We start from the raw sequence: 26,946 nt of genomic DNA, 5'->3' as shown, positions 1-26,946 counted from the left end.
CTCCACACTATCTAGGATAATTGAGAAAAATAATGGGCAATTCCATAGAGAACGGCTTCATGTTCTCTCCAATGAGTCACATATGGTCTCATGCTAGCATTCACTGACCAGTGATATGAATTGATCCACACAGGATCACAAGACAGACAACCTCAGAAAATAGCTAGGAGTTGTACACATTTTGAAACAGAACAAGGTGCAGCCTATTCAGTGACAAGACCACTCTGGTGGTTATGTTTCTGTTATAGGCAGACAAATAAGTGTCAGTGGTGGTCCTGCAGTAGCTTCTGGGAAGGGAAATGTACCCACAGTCCCACTTATGTCACCAGCAGTCCTCACTCCTCCCCAAAGTGACAGCAACCTAAGAAATGGTGCCTTCCACTGCCCAATGGTTGGGGGCCCTTTACTGCAAAATATATCCCTTCAGTACTTACATAAGTAAGAGAGAAAGTCCAATCTCAATGGCATGAGAGTAGAAAGTGAGTAGTAAGTCAGTTCAGTTATTTGTAAGAGGAAGTGGGAGAGGTACCAGAGAGATTAGATAAGCATAGCAGCACTGGAATGTTGTAACTGTAAGCAAACTCTGATTTGTACTCCTAAATTGCTCCAATTAAAAGGACAGGTGGTGATCAGTAAACATTAATAAACTGGATTTCTCAATAACAAGGCTTCTGGGATTAAATTCCTCTCTGTTCTCATGTTCTGCTCATTTGAATTCTACTGTTTATATTGAGTTTCTTGTAAAACAACAATTCATGACAAATTCAACATAATCTACATTCTAGCACTGTAATTTGAAACTCAATTCAAGTAGGAATAGTTACTCATATTTTTGAAATATGCATTAATTTTTGGATAGTAGGAACTTAAGAAATTACATATCAATGATTGAAAACCAAATAATCTTTAGCTCCTGAAGGAAAAATAGCTACATGAGAACATGAGACAACAAATATAATCAAGACCTATCTCTCTACACCAGAGTAGCCAAATAGATGTTGACCATTGAACAGAATTACAAATATTGCATTAAACACATGATATTCGCAGTCCCTGTAATGCATTGTAGAACTTCTAGCACTTTTTTGCAACTACATTTTAAATTGTTCATGATCCATCATCAGGAAGAGGATGAAAACAATATACGATGCACATGTCCTAGTACAAATTAATATAAAAATCTACTTGCCTGATCTATATCACCAACAACAAAAAGGCTTTGGTTTCCAACTGACAAAAGATTAATCAGCTCATACTGTATCTGCAAAATAAATAAAAGATATGTTGAACCAACTACCAATCATTTACAAAATGAAAGCTACATAACAAACGCATATAAACATCAATTTAGGATGCATGAATAAAACATCATAGATAACATTTATTATTTCATACTTCATCAATATCTTGGAACTCATCCACAAGTATATGTCTCCATTTTATTCGATATTCCTGTCATTACAAAAAAACGAGGTTACTAATAAGAAAACAGCAATAAACATCAAAATTACAATTCAGTATTCATTTACATTTGTTAGCAAGATACAAATAAAAAAGTCTAGTCAGATTTAAACCATCAATTACAATTACCTTAGCACTAAGATTGATCTCAAATCCAAAGCATTTGAAAAAAGAGAATAACAGAGGAAATCAGGGCTTCCTAATCATGTCTTACATACACCAATCCAAGCACATCCAGTTAAAGTTCATCTTCACCAACGGTTTGAAACCTCGTTAATTTTTTAGAAGGAAATCAAAACTAAAGAACCACTCCAAGCAATGGGTGACAACACTCATAACAATTGAAAAGCTATTTTCATCCGAGATATAATTGGAAAGAATTAATATACAAAGATAATTAAATATGGCAACAGTTTTAAGATTTTTAACTTTTAAGGTAAACAGTAGAGTTCAACAATAACAATGTGTTAGCCTACTTTCGACACAACAAAATTTAAATTTTTAGTGTCAAAACAATCTGTTGTCAGATGTTATAGCCTATAACAGGTCAGAAATGTACTATCTGAGATACCTTTGTATAAAAGTAACAGAGAAGACATGTTTTCATCGTTTTGACACACAATTTTATTAAGGAAATCCAAGTCAAAATCCCCTTATTAGGTAAGCAACCAAGCAAAAGAAAGTCAAAGATCCAATGAAGAGGTGTGTGAACCTGATCAAGGAAAATTCAAGATTCAGAATACACTCACAGGGGCACACTGGTGTAAATGAGTTATTCAAAATTGAAAATTTTCTTCGGGTACTAGAGCATGCCTTAGAGTGTAATTTAATAAAGCAATTTTGTATTGAGCAATGTATGCCTATCACAAGGCAGGAAGCATGTCTAGCTTATCATATTGAGGTGCATGCATGTTGTTTAAGGGGATGTCAACCTCATGGAGCACAAAACTTGCTATCTTTTTTCCATGAAGTAATCTTTCAGTGAATAAAACTCTATCAACAAGTTTGTGTGCAAGGTAAGGTTGTCGATTTGATAGGGAGTTATGAAGTTATTCAAAATGATTGAAGGAAGTGTATTTGATCGGCCACTTTACATAACCGCTAAAGCAGTCCAATTTGCCAAAATATTCCAAAATGCCAAGAGGAAAGTACAAAGCAGCCCATACCCCAAGCATACATACCCTATATGACCCTTATCCAATAGCCATAGCCTACTAAACCGCCTTCTTCCTTGAGTGATCTCCACCATTGCCTCCCAAGTTTACCTCAAAATTTTGGAAAATACAAACCAGCGCATAACCCAAGCATACATACCCTATATGACCCTTATCCAATAGCCATAGCCTACTAAACCGCCCTCTTCCTTGAGTGATCTCCACCATTGCCTCCCAAGTTTACCTCACAATTTTAGAAAATATATCGAGGCTGGCATCCAACCATCACAGCCCTTAAGGATTATGTAATTACATTTACACACACCCTTTACAAAAGGTCAAACATCCTTTCAAAATTTAAATTCCTTTTACCAGATTTTCCCCTTAGTTATAGGGTTTTTATAATGTTTAAAGGCTCATCTCACCTTTTACACCTTATAACTTAAATGGTTATTTTGTTGATTATAATTAGTTTCTGGATTCAACTATGTAAGAACTTTTGCATCAACGTTTTTTATTACACTCCGTGAACCATCATCAGGATGAATGTCAACAGTTGGAAACAAATGATGAATATGCAGACCAGGACTAATTAAAAAGAGAGAAGGGAGGGGTAGTGTACACATAGTTCAAGGAAAGACGGAAAAATTAATTGATTAATAAAATTAAAAAGAATACCTAAAAAACAAACAACTTAAAAACAGAAGCAAACACAAAAGAAGAAAAGGCAAGAAATTGATATATCTAAGAAAATAATAAAAGAAAAATAATATATAAATATGTGCATGTGTGGCCAAATTAATAATAAAAAAGACACCAAAGGAAATGAATAAGATAAATAACTAAGAATATATATATATTGTAATGTCCCATTCTCAGTCCTAGACTGATGGATGGAATCTTAGCCTATTTTGGAAACACGCAGACTAATCAGAGACAAAATTAGGGTTTTTGTCTTTAGGAAGGTTTTCGAAGAGATGTTTGCAAAAGTTCTACAGTTTGCTCTCTACATTCTTTCTGGGTTTTTCGTGAGCTTCAGGATGCTATGACATGCATTCCAATCAGAGATGATTTCTGAATTTACTACTTTTAGTAAATTGCGACAAGCCAACGACTTTTTGCTTTATTGGGTTTTCTACGTTTTTTTAAAGCTCCAGCGTGCTTTGACATGCAAATTCTTGGGAGATGATTTCCGGACTTACTATTTCTAGTAAGTCATGACTGCTGCTCAAAATGTGATGAAAATGACTTTTGACACACTCACTATTTTTAGCAGTATGCTATTTATAGTAAGTACTATTTTTAGCAGTGCTATTTTTGGCAAAGGTTTTGCAGCTCAACTCAGTGGCTATGTCTGGTAGTGTTATATTTGGCAGGATCCTGTGTTCAAACTCAGATGACTATTTTTAACAGTTCAGTTCAGAGCTCCAACTTAGTTCAGTTTTGGTGATTTCCAGCACTTCAATCTCCAGCTCAATTTGGCAATAATCAGTATTTGGGAAGAAGGTATTTTTAATATATTAATACCTTAGGCATAAGGTTTTAATATTTGATTATTTTATGGATGGACCACTTAGGAAAAGGAGAAAATAATAATTCTATCCTATGTCTACTTGGGCGAATTATTTTACCCCCTTGCTAGATGCCAAAATACAATGAATTATTATTCTATATAGATTATGTTATCTCCAAAAGTTCGCCTTAAGAGGGATCATGTTTGGACGCCATTTGCTAAGGGGAAAATATGAAATGCAACCCCTAAGGGGTGAAATGATATGTAATGGAATTTGGGTGCCATTTGAGTGGAATTTGAATTTGAATTTGGCTGGCGAAAAGTTATAAATACAAGCCTTGGGCTCTCATTTGGATATCCAATCTTGTTATGATAACAAAGTGCTATCAAAATGTCATCAAATTCTTACTTCGAGGGATGCATACCTCCTAGTCCCTCAGTTTCGTGCTTGAATGATAGCGCCTAGCTGAATGTACGACTGTTTCTCATCTAGAGGAGCAGATTGGGCTCAATGTGGTGAAGATTTGTGTGGATTTCTGAGTGGTCTTGTTACTGGTCGCGGAGTGTGCTCAAGTGGATTTTTGGTCGCAGGTCTCAATGTGTCAATCTCCTCGTTCTGGGTATTTCATCTATCTTTCTTTATGGTTTAGGCGATTCATTTTGCAAGTTTATAGAACTTAAAATGGTGTTTTGGATTTTATTTTTGCAAAATTGTACCTTAGTTGGTCGTACCATGTGGTTGGGCGCTTTGGAATGCGTGCATAAATTATTGGGGAAGGTTTGCCATGTCCGGTTGTCCTAGGAATGATTGTCCACATCCTAGTTATCATTTGCTTTCAGTTTCGTGTCATTTGGTTAAGAATTGGGTGAGTTGTGAGTGTTTTAGTGGGATTTGGTGTCACTGATCTGTGTGTTTTCAACGTGCTGGGAGTATATCAGAATTAGAGTTTTTGGTGTTTGGAGTTGGTTTTGGGGTATGTAAGTTCATTGGTGTGAAGAGAAAGGACTTGGTTTCATTTGCAGTTGTTGGTCATGTTATTGCACTTGGTTCATCACTCTCATATGCTATGATTCATATTGTAATGCTGGTAGTAGTACTAACAGCAGTTTCTATTGTTCTTTCTTGTCCCACTGCATAAGTGGAAGAGGTTGGCCTTGCCGCCTATCTCTAGAATAGTGATTTCCCTTAAATTGTAATCCATATTGTGCATTGTAAAGTTGGTTAGTAGTACTAAAAGCTATCTAATTGGATGATTGGTCTTAGTCCCACTACATAAGTGGAAGAGGTTGGCTTTGCCGCCTATTTTGAATATTGTAATATTGTCCTCCCACTGCATAAGCAGTAGAATTGATTGTAATTTCATTTCTAGTCCTCCCGCTGGATAACCGGTTGAGTGATTGCTTCTTCAGTTTCTTGTGTTGTCCTTGGCTAGTTTACCGCCAAGTGATCTTTCAGTTATCCCGCTGAAAAGTGGAAGGGGTTGGCTTGCCGCCCAAGTATTGTAATCAATTTCAGTTTTCAAGCATCTAACGATCCCCTCAACACTGTATGATCTCACCCTCCCAGATTGGGCTCTCGATGATCAAAAGGTGGAAAGGGTTACTTTTAGCAGCATTGAGATTATCTTTCCTAACCTTAATGGGTGCTTGAGGTGTTTGTTGTGTTTAAAAATCAAAAAAAAATGTTGCGGATATTACATTGCAGGAGTTCATCAGTTTGCTCTCTACAATCTTTCTGGCTTTTTCATGAGCTTCAGGATGGTATGACAGGCATTCCAATCAAATAAGAATTCTGAATATACTACTTTTAGTAAATTGCGACAGGTCGATGACTGTTTTCTTTATAGGGTTTTCTGGGTTTTTTGAGAGCTCCAACATGGTTTCACATGCAAATTCTTCGGAGATGATTTCCAGACTTACTGTTTTTAGTAAGTCATGACTGCTACTCATAATGTGATGAAAATGAGTTTTGACACACTATTTTTATCAGTATGCTCTTTATAGTAAGTACTATTTTTTAGCAGTGCTATTTTTGGCAGTGGTTTTGCAGCTTAGCTCAGTGGCTATGTCTGGCAGTGTTATTTCTAACAAAATCCTATGTTTGAACTCAGATAAATATTTTTAGAAGTTCAGTTCAGAGCTCTAACTCAGTTCAGTTTTAGTGATTTCCAGCACTTCAGTCTCCGGCTCAATTTGGCAATAATCAATATTTGGGGAGAAGGTATTTTTAATATATTAATACCTTAGGCATAAGGTTATAATATTTGATTAGTTTATGGATGGACAACTAGGGAAAAGAAGAAAATAACAATTCTATCCTAAGTCTACTTGGGCGAATTATTTTAACCCCTTGCTAGATGCCAAAATACAATGCATTATTATTATTTTATATACTTTATATTATCTCCAAAAGTTTGACTTAAGAGGGGTCATGTTTCGACGCCATTTGCTAAGGGGAAACTATGAAATGCAACGCCTAAGGGGTGAAATCAAATGCAATGGAATTTGGGAGCCATTTGAGTGGAATTTGAATTTGAATTTGGCTAGCGAAAAGTTATAAATAAAAGCCTTGGACTCTCATTTGGATATCCAATCTTGTTATGATAACAAAGTGTTGTCGAAATGTCGTCAGATTCTTACATCGAGGGATGCATACCTCCTAGTGCCTCAGTTTGATGCTTGAAAGATAGCACCTAGCTGAATGTATGATAGTTTCTCGTCCAGAGGAGCAGATTGGGCTCAATGTGGTGAAGATTTGTGTGGATTTTTGAGTGTTCTTGTTGCTGGTCACAGAGTGTGCTCAAGTGGATTTTTGGTCGCAAGTCTCAGTGTGTCATTCTCCTCATTCTGGGTATTTCATCTGTCTTTCTTTATGGTTAAGGCGATTCATTTTGCAAGTTTATAGAGCTTAAAATGGTGTTTTGCATTTTATTTTTCCAAAATTGTACCTTAGTTGGTCATACCATGTGGCTGGGCACTTTGGAATGCGTGCATAAATTATTGGGGTTGGTTTGCCACGTCTGGTTGTCCTAGGAATGATCGCCTACCTCCTAGTGATCATTTGCTTTCAGTTTTCCGTCATTTGGTTAAGAATTGGGTGAGTTGTGAGTGTTTTAGTGGGATTTGGTGTTGCTGGTCTTTGTGTTTTGAGCATGCTGGGAGTATATCAGAATTAGAGTTTTTGGTGTTTGGAGTTGGTTTTGGGGTGTGTGAGTTCATTTGTGTGAAGAGAAAGGACTTGGTTTCATTTGCAGTTGTTGGTCATGTTATTTCACTTGGTTCATCACTCTTATATGCCATGATTCATATTGTAATGTTGGTAGTAGTACTAACAACAGTTTCTATTGTTCTTTCTTGTCCCACTGCATAAGTGGAAGAGGCTGGCCTTGCCGCCTATCTTTGGAATAGTGATTTCCCTTAAATTGTAATCCATATTGTGCATTGTAATGCTGGTTAGTAGTACTAACAACTATCTAATTGGATGATTGGTCTTAGTCCCACTACATAAGTGGAAGAGGGTGGCTTTGCCGCCTATTTTAAATATTGTAATACTATCCTCCCGCTGCATAATCGGTAGAGTTGATTGTAATTTCATTTCTAGTCCTCCCGCTAGATAAGTGGTTGAGTGATTGCTTCTTCAGTTGCTTGGCTTGTCCTTGGCTGGTTTACCGCCAAGTGATCTTTCAGCATTCTCATTATCCCGCTAAAAAGTGGAAGGGGCTAGCTTGCCGCCCAAGTATTGTAATCAATTTCAGTTTCTTGCATCTAACGATCCCCTCAGCACTGTATGCTCTCACCCTCCCAGATTGAGCTCTTGTTGATCAAAGGGTGGAAAGGGTTACTTTCAGCAGTATTGGGATTTCATTTTCTAACCCTAACAAGTGGTTGTGTTGATTGTTAACTGAAATAATTGAAATAAATTATGGGGAATATTACATATATATATAAACCTGTTGGGAAAATATAATACTAGTGTTCACATAGGATGCATAAAATAAGCATGGGTTATGATAAAACTAAAGTGAGTTATAGAAACAACACGTAGCTATTCTAGATGTCAAAATAATTAGTTTGTTATTATATATTGAGTTGTTCAAACAATTCATTATATTTAGATAAGTTTGTTCCTATAATTTAGGATCTATAGAATCCTATAAATATGTAACCTATATTGAATGAAAGAATGAAGCACCTTATTGATTGTGTTTAATTTATTTGCAGCTTCTCTGTTTATCTCTGCCTATATTCTTAATAAAACCAAAAAACTCAATAAAGGAAGATTGATGAAAAACTCCCAAAAAACAATTTTTCTTTTTATCTCCTTTACTTACACTTTGTTGCTTTTCCTTTCTTGTTTTCCAATTATTTACAAAGTATTTCCTATGAATATTTATAACGAAAAAAATCCCACAAAAACAATAATCCTCTAGTACTTCATTGCTATGGGGAGCCAACATTGGTCCCTTGGTACATGTAGTTTGCCATGATTTTCCATTAGGCTCAAGCAAGAAATTTCAAAAACTTCATGGTGATGGCATGCAACACCCCAATTAACAAACCTCAACTTTTACTACGACTTGGCTCTACGTGTTTCACATAAAGATGATGTTGTCAAACTTATTATTGAAAACTTGGTTAAAGTAGCAACCAAGTGGCTCCACCATCATGCTACAAGTTGTATCACCAAGAAGGATACAGAGGGAACAAAATTCCTATCACACTTCAAACCAGCTAAGGATGGTCACTTTTTTTAGCACAATTGTCAAATGCAAATAAGGATGACAATGATCCTGTGAAGGAGTTTGTAACATGATTCAACCAACTTGTTGGAAGAATAGCTAATTCTTTAACACATTCTCAACAAACTTTTTTGATTTTTTGCATCAACACTCTTCCATAGAAGATTTTGCCTTTTCTTGTCAAACTTCTGAAATTGGTCAGCTAGATGAAGCCTACTCATGATAAATAAAACTAGAGAATGACATGATCCCTACCAATGACACCAAAAAAAGACTCCATCAAGCCTACGGTTCCAACTTTTATTGGTCCTTTGTTGCTAAGAGTAGTGACTAATATTACAAAGATCAAGGGACAATTCAATACAATAGTCTACCGAAGCTATATCAACAACACTGTCAAAAAACAACATATTTGATCGTTTCAAATTTTCAACTATCACTAATTTTTTCTCTATCCAGAAAACAAGCAACCACAATACTTAGCTTTCCTCAAAGATGCATCACATGACACAGCTCTTGCTAGCTTTCATGTCAAATTATCAAAGCATTTTAGGTAACCTACAACATCTTCAAGATGCACCTGATGGAGACTATGATAGGACACATCCAAAATGGACAAACATATGCCAAAAAAGTAAAATACATTCACTGAGTCTACATGATTATGGAATCAAACAATTGTGAATGAGAAAATAATTGAAGAGAAGAGTACATGAGAAATGTAAGAACCCTGCTAGTTCTAACTCTTCTACTGATGCAAATGCTGTCTTGTTTTTGTATTTTCAAAGGTTTTGAAGAATTTTAAGCAAAAAATAACAAGTTTGCCAGCCAAGAATTGCACATAACACTGAATGGACAAGAAATTATGAGCAACTGCAACTATATCACAAATCCCAAATAGACTAATTCTTCCTTCATGAAACTGCACTTCTTAATGTTTATCAACAACTTCTCTTCTCTCAATCTCTACAAAACTTGTCTCAAATGCAAGTACATCTTACGAAGATCAAGGACATCCGTGATCAGTTAGAAGCTAAAGGCCGAACCATGGTGGAAGAGGATATGGTAGTGATCACGCTGAAAAGCCTTCCCAGATCCTACGAGATATCACAAATCCCAAATAGACTAATTCTTCCTTCATGAAACTGCACTTCTTAATGTTTATCAACAACTTCTCTTCTCTCAATCTCTGCAAAACTTGTCTCAAATGCAAGGCACATCTTACGAAGATCGAGGACATCCGTGATCAGTTAGAAGCTATGGGCCGAACCATAGTGGAAGAGGATATGGTAGTGAGTTGATATGCTTTTAAAAATTAAATGCATGGTATGCCTGGTCATCAAGTCTGCTATGAATATGTTGCAAAGTAGGGTCAAGGGCTTTATGAACTGGTAAGCATTAGAAAGTAGAATCAACATTGTATCTGACTCATCTCTAAGAGAACATACTTAAATTATTTTTCAGTAATTCTTAACATCAACTGGTATGCCTGTAACAGGTTGCTCATTTACCAGACAAATCAAACATATTTCTCATCTTCTAATTGAGGCTCAAAATAGTTAAAAATCATTTTCAACAAGATAGAAATGAACAAAAGAATTTTGAATTTTATCAGACCAAAGCAGTCTATACCTAGTTGTTCGAGACATTTTGCAATAATCTTCTGTTATCTATTTGGATGATGCATTCTCTTCGCAAATAAATAGTTTTGTTAATTCAAGGCGCTATGTGGCGCGCGCGCGTTTATTCGTCTAGGGTAACTACTACAAATAATTCTAATGCTAATTGCATACTTGTAGGTCCTCAACTTATTTTCAATAAAGAATTCTGGAGTTTGCCAGCCAAGACTAGGAAACTAACCAAAATAGGTGTACAAGTCCAAAATGTGCATTCTCCAGGCCAGAAAGCTGATGGAGTTGCATGAATAGCCTAGGCGTTGGGAATGGTGCAGCCAAAATACAAAATAAGAAGGCGTTTCAACCCTCCAGGTGTAATGTCCCCTACCTGATCTATTTCAACATATTAAAATTGATTGATATTCTTCAATTAGTTATTAACAAGTGCTTATCTATTTTCCTCATTAGATGATTAACATCATTATTAATATAGATATCAGACCTTGTTACTACTTCAGTTTTAAGGGAGAAGGGTTTACGTATGTTACCAAAGCACTTAGAGACCAACTACAATAGGTTCCCTCAAAGCTTACAGATCCAAGCCCTTTACCTATCTTGGGTCTATACCCTCAAGGCTTATGGGTCGCTGATCCCCACCCTATCTTGGGACTTAACCTATTGCTTGGATTTAGACTGCCCCTCTTTGGAACATCTCATCCCCAAGTTCTTAAATATTGACAGTAATTACATGATTTAGACTATAAGTACACTAACCTCTCATGTATTATAAATATATATGAAATTAAGTATGACTGTCAACATATTGCAGTTTATAACAATATTATTACTAGATTCTGCATAACAGCTTTATCAGGCTTCATATTTTAAGCATACATATCAAGCACATCCCCATGCATACCACCAAGAACACAAATGTTACTGCCTGTAACTTGATAACAATTATGATCTGATCTTATCAATGGTGATGTCACTAGATGCTTTTGATTCCTTCCCTTTATATCTCTCAATTTGAGGGAGAGGTCACACCTCTTCATCATGTATGCCCTTTGGCAAGAGACATACCCTTTCACCATTAGCTCCCTTTGAAAGAATGCAACTCTTCATTATATCTATATTAATAATGATGTTAATCATCTAATGAGGAAAATAGATAAGCACTTGTTAATAACTAATTGAAGAATATCAATCAATTTTAATATGTTGAAATAGATCAGGTAGGGGACATTACACCAGGTCAAACGCCCCTTTCTGGAACCCACGTGCCAAGATGAAAACTGTACGGCCAGCAAGAAAGGATAGTATGGCTGACTTATTGAATTAAATATGCTGCAATTGGAACGTCTAAACTTGAATGCCCCTTTTACTTATTCAAAATCTACAAATAACTTTAGGAAATAGCTTCTGATGTAGCATAGTAAGACTCTTGAATGAAGCCCTCTCAATTCCAATAATTCAGCTGATCTTTCACAGCCTCAAAATCACTGATCCATGAAGAGTTATCGTTCTTCAATAGAAAACCCACTGAAACCCTTGTCTCAGAAAATCAACAGAACAAAACCAAGCAATGTCAAATAATCAATAATCTTCATGATTTTGACTTGCTTTGCCTAACATCCCCCAAAGGGCACAATTTCCAAGAAAGTATGCCCTATTGCAATTTTAAATAAATTAAATGTATTTAACTTGTTTTTCCATAGTTATTAATCAACTTGGGTGCACTTTATGATTTAAGTGATTTAAAATCACTTTATAACATTTAAGTGGCTTTTAATATTTTATAAAGTCACTTTATGACTTTAGAATATTCATATAAGTTAATTGAATAACTTAACCACTAAAATACTAATATCTCCCTCAATATTCAGTCTTTTGACATGTTGTCTGAAGCTGGGGTAACACTGTATAACCCCCATGTGTCCAGGTGCCCTGACTAAAAATAGCACTAATGCCAGATTTGACATGTCGTCTGAAGCTGGGTAACACTGTATAACCCTCATGTGTCCAGGTGCCCTGACTAAAAATAGCACTAATAGCGGATTGACTTACTATAAATAGTAAGTTCCTCAACTAAGCCCACACACTGACTGCAAAGGTCTGGAACTGAAACCAAGACTGAACTGAACAAGTGGAACTACCACTGAGACTCTCTATCCAAACATATTAGCCTACGAGAGCCCAAGTAATAGGCTAACCCATTAGCAACTGATGTTGACTAGAGTGGGGACATTACAAGGAACACTCAGGGTAGAAGCCACAAATGATGGACTTGTTTTAAGAAACTACATATCATTTGTTCATTGGTGAAGATAAAGTCTCTAAACGATCCATAGACATTTTCACTAAGCAATAGGACAGTGATCGCAAAAATAGATGAAGAAGCATCTAAAGGAATTTTGTAACGTCCCCTAGTTATACACTGTCAATTATCAAAAGCAACATCTATGTTACTGCCTTCCATTATTAATTAAGTATAACTAACTAATGCCCTGTAACATAACTTCTTAAATCTAGGCCTAAACTTAAACCAATCCGATCCCTTTCCCAGAAGAGGGCTTCGCTACCCAGGGCGCTTGACACCACCTCTTTAATGTAGCCCAGATTACCAGACTCGGTCCATTCACCCTTGGGGCCTGCAGCCCAGATTTCAGGAGTCATCTTTCACCCTTGGGGCTTTCTATTGGATGGTTTTACTCTGCCCTTCCCTAGCAGCACCCATCTCCCTTGGGGAATAGGAAAATACGGAATTGATTATAGTTTTGGACAGTTCTATGGCATTCTTTTAAACCAATAATTGATTGTTATTTCACTCTTCTTATCTTGGATTCTTATAATTAATTAATTGTAGTCATGTTCTTGATACCTTACTTTATTTATGTTTGATGAATCTGTGTTACTGTGAATCTAGTTAATATTGTCTACTTGTTCTTCAGAATGGATTACTGATTTAATCTTGTATGTATATTTATACAGATTACAATTATTCTTCCTATATATATATATATATTATTAAGCCTTCATATATTGAATTGTATTGAATAACAAATACAGAAATAACTTGCTGTTAAATGCACAGTCAGCAGTGAGGGGGATTGAACTTACCAGAAAAACCAGCCAGGTTGTCACTATACAGGTGACCTGTCCTGCGATCTCCTTAATTCTTTCCTTCCTATAAAATAATTCCCGATATTAACAATATTATATTATGTTAAGGCTTTTCCACATATATCATATTAACAGTGTTCATTGTGATTGTAGAGGCAGACAGATCTGACACGCATCAGATCTGGTCTGCCACTATATATGAAATGAAATGAATTACGTATTGCAGTCTATATTAATATCATTATTAAATCCTGTATAAAAAACATTATCAGGCTTCATATATTAAGCATACCGTTGGGAGCCAGATGGAAATCGCTGACATCCACTGACTCAGCCTTTTTTTTTTCCCTTCCCTTGGAGATTGATCTTGCTATTAATATTTCGCCCACTGAGTGAAGAGGTGTGTCTCTTCTTTTGGCCCATGCTTTGCACAAGGGCTGTCTCTTGCTTTCGTGTCCCTTGACCTTTCATCGATTTCACTTCGACTTACATTAATACTGATCGTACCTTAGGAGGGTGCACTTTCCTTTATTTAATGACTTTATTGTTTAATGTTAAATGCTATATGCCTCTTAATGCTTCGATTAGAATATGAATTGGTTTGCTATCATATAACCGATGATTTGTAATATATTAAATTGATATTATATAACTGATTATCATGTTGACTGTTTGGTCTTCTAATTAATGAATTGTTGTAGCAATCGGCATCCCATTAATGCTTAAGAGCCCTTAATCTATTTGCTGTTATCATATATGGTTCGCTTTAGATACTTAGGTTTATGTATTAATTTTAGAGTTATTGCATATGTCCCTACTTTATGAAGATAAGTATCACCTGATATATTTAATTTGTTTGGTCTCAGATCAAAGAAAATCATGAAGTCTTAATAAGACGATTTTCTACATCTGAATTTATCTTAAGGATAGTGAGGTAGACGTTATTAAGGCGGGGACATGACAAATTTCTATTTGTTTTTGAGGGATTATTCAGAGAACCTACAAAAGAAAAATTGGAGAAAAGTTCATAACTTTATTTTCAGCCATAAATTATATACTTAGCCAAGATGTCATCAACATAATCTTCTAGGATCTTATGGATAAAATCATGAAAGATTGGGGTCATTGCCAATTGGTAAGTTGCTCCAGCATTCTTTAACCCAAACAGCATGACTACATAACAGAAGATGCCCCAAGGGGTTGTGAAGGTTGTCTTTTACTGATTTTTCAGGTTAATAAGGATTTGACTGTAGCCTGAGAAGCCATCCATGAAAGGCAACAAGGCATGGCCTGCAGTCAAGTCTACTAGTGCAGGGGCACCATGGTAGTCCATTTTTGTAAATGAGGTCTTATGTTAAGTTTTAGGGTGTTTGAGTCTTTTTTGGTCCAATAAGGTCACAATAGACCATTTAGAATGTAACTAGTCATTTGGTTTCACACTTACAAATATTGCAAAATCTTGTAAAAGTGTTATTTGAAAAGTTGCAAAAATGCAAAAGGTGGGAAGTTGAATAGTCATAGGATTTGAAAAGAAGTTGTAGTTGGTTAGTTATGGTGAGAAATGTTTAAATAAGCCTTGTAATGATCGAGGTCAAGGTTGGTGGCCGTTGGACATATTGTATTGGAGAGAAAATCAATAAAACGCACTGTTTTTCCTGCACTTTCTATTGGTTTTTCGCTGTTACGGAGACTTGTATGGACGTGTACGGCCTCCTTATGGTCTGAAAGTGGTTTTGTTCTTTAGAGAATTGAATTACCTAACTATTGGTGGTGGTTGCATCCAATTTAGTTAAGTTTTAAAGAAGTTATGGCCAATTTACTGAAAACCTCATGATTTTGGGCATAGGAAGTGAATAGGAGTTAGGGTTGGTAGAAAATCTCTTGGAGAAGGATTTGTAATAGTTGGAAATGTTTGGACAGACCATTTTAGACATGTCTGAGCCATTTGTATGAGAGTTTGAGGCCTAGAGTGTCAAAACCCCATTTCAACCTAGTGGAATAAGCCTAATTAGGCCTTGTAGCAGAATTACCAGTCCATTTTTGGCTTTGTTGTTCCATAACACCCCTTACCTATTTCAAGATGTGTTTTATAAGGCCAAAATGGGTACTCAAATATGTGCTTAGATTTTGGAGATCTCATCTGGATGAAATGTTATGCCCAAAAAACCCCATTGGCTGCTCTAATTAGGCCTAATCTACTATGTAGCAGTCAAGATTTGAGCCGTTTGTTCTGAAGTAGCCCTATCTTAGTTTTTGATATGTTGTTAAATTCCCAAAAGGGTACTGAAAACTGGTCTTAGGTTGTAGGGGTGGAGCCGGGTTTGGAAATTATGCCCTATTGAACCCTTCAAGAGGGCTAATTGGAGAAATGAGGGTTTGAGTGTGAAACCACCAAGGTTAGGGTCTTGAAACTTGCACGGGCAGCCAATAGTAATTGTTTTCACTTGAAATGGATTTCTAAACCCCTTCTTTGCATCATCTGCAATCGTATTGATATTAGGCAACGAAAAATCATCCTTAAGAGAAGACTTGTTAAGGTTACGAAACTTAGTACAAACACAAATACAGCCATCAGGTTTCCTAACAGTAACAATATTCGATATCCAAGGTGAATATTCAATAGAGCAGATAAACCCATCTTTTAAAAGCTTTTCTATCCGAGTGTTGACTAATAATGCAACCTTGGGACTCATCTCACGAATCTTTTGTTTGGGAGGCTTGGCTTCAATACCGAGGACAATATTATGAACCCCAACAAATTCAACAATATCAGGCATATCCTCATAAGACCAAGCAAAGATATCAGCATAACAATGTAAAATATTAGTACAAGTTATGTATTACTATTCTTCCAAAACAAGGCGCTTCACTATTTTACTCACCTTTTTGAAAGACTTTGGATCCATAAAGACATCAGCAGTATCTCCTTTAAGAAGTGTACTACGATCTTCAAGATGCGGTATAAAGATGTTGTCACCATCATTAGATAAAGGATCATTTTCATCAAAATTCATAACAGATTCTCCAAAGTATGCCAATTTATTTAAGCAACATGGGAATCAATGCTTATGGTGATAAGAAGTTAGATCAGCATAGGCTCCTAAGAATTCTTCTAGAGATTTCTCCAAAGAGAAAACATTAGTTTCGATATACTCAAGATGAACAAGTTTAAGTAGAAGATGCTCAAAATAAATCATGTGGACATTCAACCATGGTTTTGGTTTATAAGTCGTGGGGCGGTATCCAAGTCTTGTCTTAGAACCATGAGGATCAGGTTCTAATAGGACTTTAATACCTTGTTCATCATGACCACAACCCTTGCCTCCATACCCTGTTTTCGAAAGAATATCAAATCCTGGGCCATAACTCCTCAAAAGGAGGATTACTATTAAAGGCATAATCGATATTATGTGTCATCTTGCCTCACAATCAAAGTCATCCTTTACAACAGGTGTAAACAAGATCTTAGGAATATTTAGGTGGATTGGATTGACTTTGTATTCTCCAATAAAAGATTCCAACTGCATGTGGATGTTGTTCAATTCTCCAACCACCAGGACCTCTGTCTTGTCCAGCTGAGTCACCTTCTTACTTGTTTTGGTGGGAGTTAATCCAAATCTTCTACAAATGTCTAGTGGCATCACGTTGGTAGATGTAATGTCCCCACTCTAGCAGATTGACCAAGTATATGTGCATTAGCCTAGCTCTACATGGTCCCGAGGGCTAACGAAGGGTTTAAAGGGATCCTGGAGTGTTTTGGCCTAGTCATTTCCAGTTTGGGCCAAAACGAAGTTGATTTACTTAGTTTCAGGCATACTTACTATTTTTAGTAAGTCAGCAGGACACAACGGGGGCTAGTTTTGGTGATTGGATTTGATACTCCTTGGCGAGAGCTTTCCGACGAGCTATCACTCGCGCTATTCGGAGTCCGATTGCTAATATATTTTAATGCCTGAAGTTTTATTAAAGTAACATTTAATTTAATTGTAAAATATTAAAGTGTTACTTTAATATTTATTTTATGGAGATATGTGTAAATCAAAGGGGCAACCAAGGGAGACATAAGTGAATATTTTAATATGTTTTATATTGAACATGTTTTATCCCACATTGCTTGAGTGAGTTGGGTCGCCCCTTGGAGAAAGAATAAAAGGGAGCTTTTGTGGCTTCATTTGGGAGGTGGAATATGAGAAGAATTTGGTGTGTGAGTTGGCATTAGAGGACGTCTATCCTCTCTTGTGACATTCTAGACGTCATTCCCTTGGGGTTTGGCCTTTGGAATCCTTTGCTATCAGCTTCATTTACAGGCAGATTGGGTGTTTTTCCAGCTACAAGCAGCAGCATTATTTGGTTGCATTTCCAGCGACAGGCCGCGACACTATTCACGCGGGTACTATTCACGCGACACTATTCACGCGGCACTATTCCCGCGGGTACTATTCACCTGGCACTATTCACACGGCACTATTCACCTGGCACTATTCATGTTACTGTAGCAGCAGAATTAGAAACTTTGGTTGGAACATTATGTCAAAATGCTAGAGTATTTAGTGAGTTGAAAATAACCTGCTATGTATTTGATTTTTGTTAATTCTGGAAATAATATTATAACAGCAGTAGTTCAATTTCCAGCTTGCCTATTATTGTAAATTCTTTTTAGTTCATGTTATGTGGTTTCATACCTGTGCAAAGACTTAAAAAAAAAAAAAAACATTGAAACATTAAACGGAGGAATAAGGAGTTGGCTGCAAACTGTTTGACTAAATTCCTATCAGCAGTGGGGTTAGTTTTTGGGCATTCTAGGGTGTCCACTACAGTAGAAGCTCCCGAATCCACCAAGCAATTGTGTAGGAGATTCCCAAAAATCCTAAGAGATAAAAGTAACAGAGCCGATTCATCTCTTCCTTGATAGAAGACAATTGGATTTTCTTCCTTCACAGTCGGCTTAGCTTCTTTCCCCTTCATCTTGCTAGTGCTTTCAATCTTTGCTAGACTTTCATTTTTTATTGCAATGTGCTCTTTAGTCACGTTTTGCTCACTAGTAGGATTCTCCGTCTTGGTAGTTTCTTGCATTGCATTTGATGAACTTTGAACAATGTTAACAGGTTTGAATAAGCTTTGAAAACCTTTTGGTGAATCAAGAACGTCACCTAAAATGGTTTGAACAACATTTGTATTAGGCACGGACTACGAGATCTTAGTTGTAGTTTGTGTAGAACTAGCCACACTTTGAGTGATGTCGTCTCCCAAGTTGTTGAAAAATGTTTCCCTCATTTCTAGTAATTTCATTAACACAAACAAAGATAAACTCAATTTCACCCTTTTCACCTCTTACACGATGAGCTGACCCACCTCTTCAATCCATCCTTAAGAGGGATATTATTTGTTCTCTACTTATATTCTATTGAGTCCTTTGGATATCCTAGAGTATCATTCGCATTAGGATGTGCTAGTGTCTGAAAGTTGAGGCCGATAATTCCTTTGGTATACTTTAGATGTTTGTTGAAATGCATGCACTTCCGTCATCCCTTGCACTAGGACCTATTGTTCAATGGGGCAAAAGTGTAGCTTTGTTCTTCAACAGGTTCATTTTCTACTGCTGGTGGTAACGTATAACTTGGGGCCTCCATGGTTACATTTGCTGATGCGGGTGGAAACTTTCCATTTGGCTCATATGTCTTATAGCATTCATACTTAGGGGGAAAACTTGAAATCTTCTAAAAGCATTGCTTGATCATATCTCACCGTGGGAACTATTTCATATCCAAACATTGGATGGTTCTCTTGTGATTCTGTGTTCTTCATCTCCTTCTGAAAAATTTCAGCTGCCACTTGGAATTCACGACATTGCAACTCCAAATTTGTGAAATGCAGTCTACAACATCATGGCAATGCCGCCTCAACAAGGAAAACCTAATCAGCAGGTTGATTCTCGGATGTCGTTAGGTTGTCCAAAGGTTAAGGGCCACTTCTGTTGTTAGGTGTCGTGTTCCGCGTCCCCTTTTGAAAGCCTTGATTATTACCATGGAACCTTGATTATTTCATTGAAAGTTTTAGTTGTTTCCTTGGGAATTCTGGTTCTTTACTTGATATGCTTGATAGTTGCTTTGGTGTCCCTAGTAATTTCTTTCCATTCTTTGAATCCAATTATTCTAATTTCTCTTCTCAAATGTGTAACCTCAGTGGACAACTTCTTCACTTGCTCAATCAGCTACTTCATCTCATATTTCTCTTCCTATGTTCATAAAGGTACAAGGTAGTGTACATGAAGGTACGAGGTAGTGTACATGAATGAAATTCAAATATCCTTTGGCTGTCTGAAACAAGATAACACAATCTTGAGAAAATGAGGTGGATTGCATAGTTCTAGGCCTCTTCAATCAAACTCTTGCTTTGAAATACACATAAACACTACTCAATAACCTTATATCAGCTGCTGGCAAGTTATTAGGCAAACATACAACCAACTGGAGGCAAGTCAGACTTGACTTTATGGAAAGGAAACTCTCCAAGATTGGTAAACAAATTTATCGGGAATGATGCTATCTCCAGCAAGTTCTCACATAGCAGATTGGTAATGGGCAAACAACAAACTTCTGGTTTCACAGCTGGGAAGGACACCTGAGACACAACCCACCTGAACTCAATATTCTTCACATGAACCTCAAGAGTCATAATTTATACACAGTGGTGGACTACATTACCCCAATAGGTCTCCCAAACCAGTTATGCTCATGGTAAGCAAACAAGAATCATAATATGATCCCTTTACAGAAGTTCAAGTTCTTTACACCCTCATATCTCAAAGAAAGCTTCAAATTTCAGAGGCAAAGGATCAAATCAAATGGATACACACAGATTCAGGGAAATGGACCACAGCCTCATTCAATCTGCCACCCTCAAGTCAAAATATCAAAAATAGGGATATTAATGGAGTACACCTTGGTGGCCAAAGACAAAATCCTAATGAAGGATCAAACCCCTAAATTGGAAAAAGTTGAGTGGCAAGACCCAATATGTACCCAACTTGCCTCTATGAGGAAAACCGAAAAACTATTAAGCATCTGTTGCTATGGCACCCCCTAGCCAAAAAGATCTAAACTGGTTTTGCCTCTTTGTTCCAGACTACAATGGAGTCTGAGGGCATTATAGACGGATTTAGCAAAAATAGGTGTAAATTTACAGGATATATACCAATCCTCCAACTAATCCACAAAGTCACACAAGGTATAATCATATGGTTACAACAGAAACAGCACAATTAAAAAATATCATTGAAGAAATAATAAATTAGTAAGAATCACCAGAATCCAGATTAGGGCTACAACATGCATTCTAATGTGTGAGGATAGAGATAACTTTCCCTCACAACATTTTCAAGATTCACTATGGCTAGCTGCTAAACAATGGACCTTAAGAGGGTAACATACAAATAAAAACCCTAAACGAGGGATGAATCCCAATCTGCATTGCTGATTCTCAAGAGAAAGTGAACACTTATGGTTCTGCAAATATTGGCAATTTCTCTCCATGACCAATCCAATTTTACTCTTTCCAATAAAACAAAGAAGCCTCTCAGCATACTTGATCACCAAATCAGCCTACTATTTCAAGCTCTTAGTTTTCAAGCCTAATTCCAGAAATTCAAGCACTCTAAAAATGGACCCTGCTAGTGCCATTTCCCTGTGAAATTGTGAATTGACTTGCCCCACTGTTTTCCTACTGCTTGCAAAGAGAAACCAACAAGAAACCTTGATTCTCAGCCTGCTAACCCCTCCTCCTCTTCTGAGACAACTTACAATCTAGCCCTTTCTAACACCAATCACACTCTCAATGGCCTCGTGAATGTCATTGAGCCTCAGCACAAACACCAGACTCTCTCGATTGGGGTAATAACAAGCTGATGATCTAAAATTTGCAAGAAGTCAAAAACAGTTTGGGGGAGTAATCAGTTGCTTACAGAAACAAGAACCAACCATGAAGTGCTCAGAAAGTATATCTAAGCTGAGCTTATTCATTAAACCAGGTAACATAAGATGAGAATAAAATAAAGCATATTGTACAATGCATTGGCTGAAAGCTCTTGAAGAGTACATAATAAAACCACCCAAGCAGAGCCTAGAGTTCAACATGCAGAATGATAAGTACAAAACTACATACAAATTTCTAAATCTCAAAGATAAAACCTTTCCATGTCTTACTTTAATATGTTGATTTTCTCTTTAGGCATTAAAAGAAAGATTTTCCTTGCACTACTATATAAATTACATAAAAAGAATTGTGCAAGATGAAAGAATTGAGAATGACCCACCTTTCGTATGTGTTTATTATTGTGCAACAGGCGAGCTGCAATGTACAACAGGTCATCAAAGTCTACAGCATTGGATCTCCTAAGTTCAAGCTTCAAAAATGAAAATAAGAGACCATTCAGCAATAGAAAGAAAATATAAGGTTGTTTTTAGATATTTCATATTCTTGGGAAGCTGAATTTCATGCTGTTAAGACAAAATTATAAGAAAACTTCTAAATCATCAGAGATTGTTGTTTAAGATACAGTCTTCATACTTAAAGCATGTGTATAGGTAGAAATTTTCAAAATTATGAATAAATCAACCAATGCAAAATGCACTAAAATACAACAACGGAGTTTTGTACAGAAAATATAAACTTTACACCTCATAAATTTCAGCCATCTTCAAACCAAACCCATAAAGTCCATAAGGGAGATCAGGTACGCTTCTTTGATGTTTTCTTGCTAAAAACGTTTGCATGTTGTACAGTCTAGCCTTGCTTATAATGTGTAGCAGCCCTTTGACAGCACCTGCAGGAACTGACTTCCTTTTCTCAGACTTCCCTGTATCATACCTTTCCAGGAACTGCAATAATTCTAATCTCTCAGATGCATTTCTTGTGAAAAACTTGCATCGAGCCAAATCCTTCCAAAGTTCACTCTCAGAGCTTTGCATAACTATTTCATCCATATTTTGACCAGATATCCCTTCCAAATTTGCATCTGCATTCAAAGGTTTGTTTCCATTGGATGCCTTGTTTGCATCCAAACAACCCACCACCTGTACAAGTATAAAAAGAATAGAAGAAGTAAGAAGCTGAGAGTCTGCAAAAACTAAGCACTGATATAAACAGCTCTCAACCTTCACAACCGATCAAAAACAGCAATTTATTTTGACAAAACTACACCAATGACAAATTAGGAATGACTAGGTATGCTCATGAGCTACAGTTAAGTTCTTTTGGAAAAAATCCTTTCTTGAAAATGTGAATCATCCAAATAGAAGCACAGTAAAATCAATTTTACAGTTAGCAACAGCTTGCCTCAAGTCACTGAAGAAGAGAATCAAAGTAATTCATCCTGACACAATGTAAAACAACTAGAGAAAATCAAAATATTAAGCCAAAAGGCAATACCAACCTCTCGAAGAATCCTTTTCACAACCTTTTCTGAGTCATTCTCATCACAGATTATGTAGTCATTATCTATGTGATAATCAGAAACTTGTTCAGACCTCAAAATCTTTGCACATAAACTATGTATTGTCCCTACCTGCAGGCACAGTGGAAAAGTCAAATTTCAAAGAGTTTTAAAAAAATCTAAATTCAATAACAGTGTAAAGGAACACAAATCAAACAACTTTACAATGTAAAGCAAATGATTCATAAAATTTTAAACTCACTAAACAGCATGTTGCTCCTTCTATGACTAATCAAGGTAGAATTGAAGAATTGATATTAACAATAACAAGAATATGACATCAATAATCTATGTTATATATGGGGTAGCAATTTGTAATAATAATGTTGAGTTACTAGCTCTAATTGGAGAATTAAAGCTTTACTTGAAAGAAAGAATCTAAATGCATAGCATACAGTAGATCCAATACTACAAATCAAACAAGTACAGCAAGATAACAAAGTGAAAAATTGAGCCTTCAATAGAAGATTGTGTGAATTTATCACTTCTCTTTGACGTAAATTCAATATTGATTCATCAATCCACTAGCAGTTTTAACACAAACATTGACAAACCCTTTCAAAACTTCTTATCAGTAGTTGTAATATTCCAAATATTATAAACAAATCACACAATCCCTTGGAGATCAATTATAGAATTTTGCATTGACTGTTGTGGCTCAGTAGCATTTGGTAAGATCCTGTGGAACCAAAGGAAGCATGCTTTGCTTTGTCTCTGCTCTATCAAATCCTACCAATGAGATGAGTGGAAAAAAGAGGAACCATGGCTCCCAACTTTGTTCTTTATGCTGGATGAGTAAATATGAACAATATTGAGCAAGAAGAGCTTAGATTTAGGAAGCAGGTTAAACTTCTAGAAAGGGAGTTGTGAAAGGACTAAAACAGACTCAACAAAATTCTCCCATAGAATCAAATTTGGTGTCAAAAAAGAAGGGACTCCATGATTTGAGAAGATGAGAAATCATGGTTATATATTGTTAGAACATAATGTTATTACAAATCGGGGTCATTACTTTTATAACATTTATATATTGTTCTAATATAAGATGATAAAACCTTATGTGTTAAATGCTTTATTAAGCATATCAAATTTGAAATAATTATAATCTAATAAATATTAGATTATTAATTAATGATGAATGGGGATTATTGAAAAGGTGTGACTATGTTGCCACCCTTCATCCTATATTTAAGGAGGTTCTCTCTCATTTAACATCAAAACTAACTATAAAAACGCATGAAAGAGGGGAGTCCATGGAATACCGTAAGCTTGCGTGAAACATTTTTGTCTAGCAAGTTGTTCAGCCTCTCAAAAAGCTCTCGAGCTGCCTTGTTTGTGAATGTTATGCACTATACAAAACAAGTTAAGAGTTAAAATGCAACCTTTCAACTCAAATAAAGCATAAATAATCAAAAACCAAGATGATGTGAACCAATGGCATGGACTAAATATTCACAAATTAATTTAAGTACCATATGAATCTACTTTTCACCTTAATTGGGAACTGCAACAATGAGTATAAGTCTCAAGCCTATCCTTCCATTCATGACCAACAAAAACATAGGAATTTGATAAAGCAATATTGAAACTATGCCCAAAAAGCACTGAATTAATTATAAAATATATTATAACAACAAAATCTCCTGCACTTATTTGAAAACTGTGTGTGTGTGAGAGAGAGAGAGAGAGAGAGAGAGAGAGAGTCCACTGGAGTAATGAACTATAATACAAATAAAAACCCAAAATAGCTATTGGGGAGACTGTGTTTTTAGATAAGATCCAGGCATGGGTAAATCTTGTTGATCATAAAGTGAAGACGATAGCAATGGGATAAAAGGAGAGGAGATGAAAAAAAAGCGTGAAGGGTGTCACCACCTTAGGTTTAGGTAACATGACTCTGCAACTCTGATGATGTAAATGAAGTGCACTTGCAAAGGCCACCAAGGAATAACTGATGTTGGCACAACTGATGTAGAATCTTCTCAACCTTAGTTTATGATGCAGAGGTAAGGGTATAGACAATGAGCATCAACATACAAGGACCATGCTTACACAACCCATCCTCTTAAAGGCTCTTGGATGCACCACTTGGGCTTCTAGGCATACACATTCAATGAGGGTTTGAACCAACATTATAAGGACAATATGAACATCATGGCTAATGGCCTTGGCTTGTAGAATCAGGATTAACACTAAAGTGTTGGCTCTCAACAATGCCACACTTCACAAAGTTGATGACCACTTGTCTTTCACAATTATGATTGAAAATCATTGGTGGCCAAAGGCCAAATTAATGCATCTCTACACAAAACCCTCTTAACCTGATTTGGAGGACCCTAAACAAGGCTTATGATCAGTCCTTTAGACTTACAACATCAAAACTTCCCACTAGGACTGTGACTTAAGGCATATTGCACTGGTAAGACAAACTGTGACAAGCAGTCCTCTTGGAACAGTCATCACTACAATGCTTATCCCTCGATACTATGACATCCAAACATTTTAATTGGGTGAGTAGGGTCCTCACACATCCTCCTTGTCACCAATCACAAGTCAAATCAATCTCTTGGCCTTTACAAAGAAAACTCTTCAACCTTGCTGTCCTTCTCTGTCTGATACATGAAGATATCAGACCTACAGTCCTTCAAAAACACTTGCAAACCTCAAGTTGGAGACCTGCAAACTTGGGAAATGGTAGAATACATAAGTACAGGTATTCCCACCCATTTGTGTGAGTTTTCACCATCGGAAAAGCCAAATATGCATTTTTATTGCTGCTGGTTACCCTACCTAAGGTTTGAGACAGTTTTGGACATTTTTTACCAAAATTGCAATATCTCCTAAAGTACTGGGTGGAAAATGATGAAACCAAGTGCAAATGAAACTAGATTCACATATCTAACATTCCCAATAGGTCTCAGGTCTTTATTTGATCCTTACAATCCGTACCATGTGAAAGAGCAGCAATATTGCAGGAAAATACACAGAAATAGTCTCCAAATTTATTCCAACTTCATTCAAAACTTCAATACAAGTTTCTCAACCCTTGGGTCGTGTTGAAGAGGCCTATTTATGCTCATACAGGTTGTTTCCATCATCCAATGGACCCCAAACTAACTTTTAACAACCTTTTGAAAAGTCGACAAAAAATTGAAAAAGTTGTTAAGATAACTTTGACAATATTTGACAGCTTTTACAATTTTGAACCAATTGATCCCAAACTTGCACAAATGGGTCTAAATGAACAATAATGGCCCAAAATGGCCTTATTAACATGAAACAACAAAAAATGAAATAAAAACCCAACTTTGACCATTGTGAGCACAAGGGTGCTCCTGCACCATTTTATGTTATGCTTTTTCATGCCATGGTTATGCAAATCCATTATATATTGTAGAAGTAATGTTAATATGTAAATGATTTTTTTCTTTCTATCTCAAACTGTTTTGTTTACTTATTTTTTTATGTACACTTGTTTTGCTAACAAAGTAGCACGTAATCAATTAGTTTTCTACATCTTTGAAGTTGTTTATGGAGTGGATTACATGTTCTTTTAAATCAGTAAAATACAAAAATTTGTTATATATTATGTTTTTCTTCACAATTGTCAGGTTTTGTGAAGACTGAGTTCAATATCAGCCTGCCAAGCCCAAGTCATCCTACTAGTTTGATCCCCAAAAGTTCAACCAGCTTCTCCACATCATGCAAACATAGCTAAGTCAAAATGTGAACCAAGTGAGATGTAATGATTCTGGTCTCCCTACCTTGGACAATAAGTAACTTAAGCCACTCCACTTGACACTAATGGCTATGTTCAACATGTCATAGTCTCTAAATGTAAAGAAAGATG

At 36.3% G+C, this 26,946-nt stretch overlaps 1 protein-coding gene across 3 annotated transcripts in view; it reads right to left on the bottom strand.

Moving 5' to 3' along the window:
- The window catches only part of LOC131026808 (uncharacterized), a 257,348-nt gene that overhangs the window by 211,720 nt on the left and 18,682 nt on the right, over positions 1–26,946 (bottom strand). For 2 of the 3 annotated variants that reach the window (XM_057956787.2, XM_057956785.2), the window contains exons 2-7: positions 24,359–24,445; positions 23,037–23,168; positions 22,282–22,677; positions 21,918–22,007; positions 1,396–1,452; positions 1,190–1,261 (exon numbers count right to left, since the gene is read on the bottom strand). In XM_057956787.2, coding sequence (XP_057812770.1) covers positions 1,190–1,261; positions 1,396–1,452; positions 21,918–22,007; positions 22,282–22,677; positions 23,037–23,168; positions 24,359–24,445 — 834 coding nt within the window. The remainder of the gene's footprint in view (positions 1–1,189; positions 1,262–1,395; positions 1,453–21,917; positions 22,008–22,281; positions 22,678–23,036; positions 23,169–24,358; positions 24,446–26,946) is intronic. The other variant, XM_057956786.2, reaches the window with a different exon arrangement.

The sequence above is a fragment of the Cryptomeria japonica genome, chromosome 1 (assembly GCF_030272615.1).
Source record: "Cryptomeria japonica chromosome 1, Sugi_1.0, whole genome shotgun sequence".
In the NCBI taxonomy this organism is placed as follows: Eukaryota; Viridiplantae; Streptophyta; class Pinopsida; order Cupressales; family Cupressaceae; genus Cryptomeria; species Cryptomeria japonica.
Note: the sequence above shows the minus strand (reverse complement) of the source record. Positions and strands in the feature narration are given on the sequence as shown.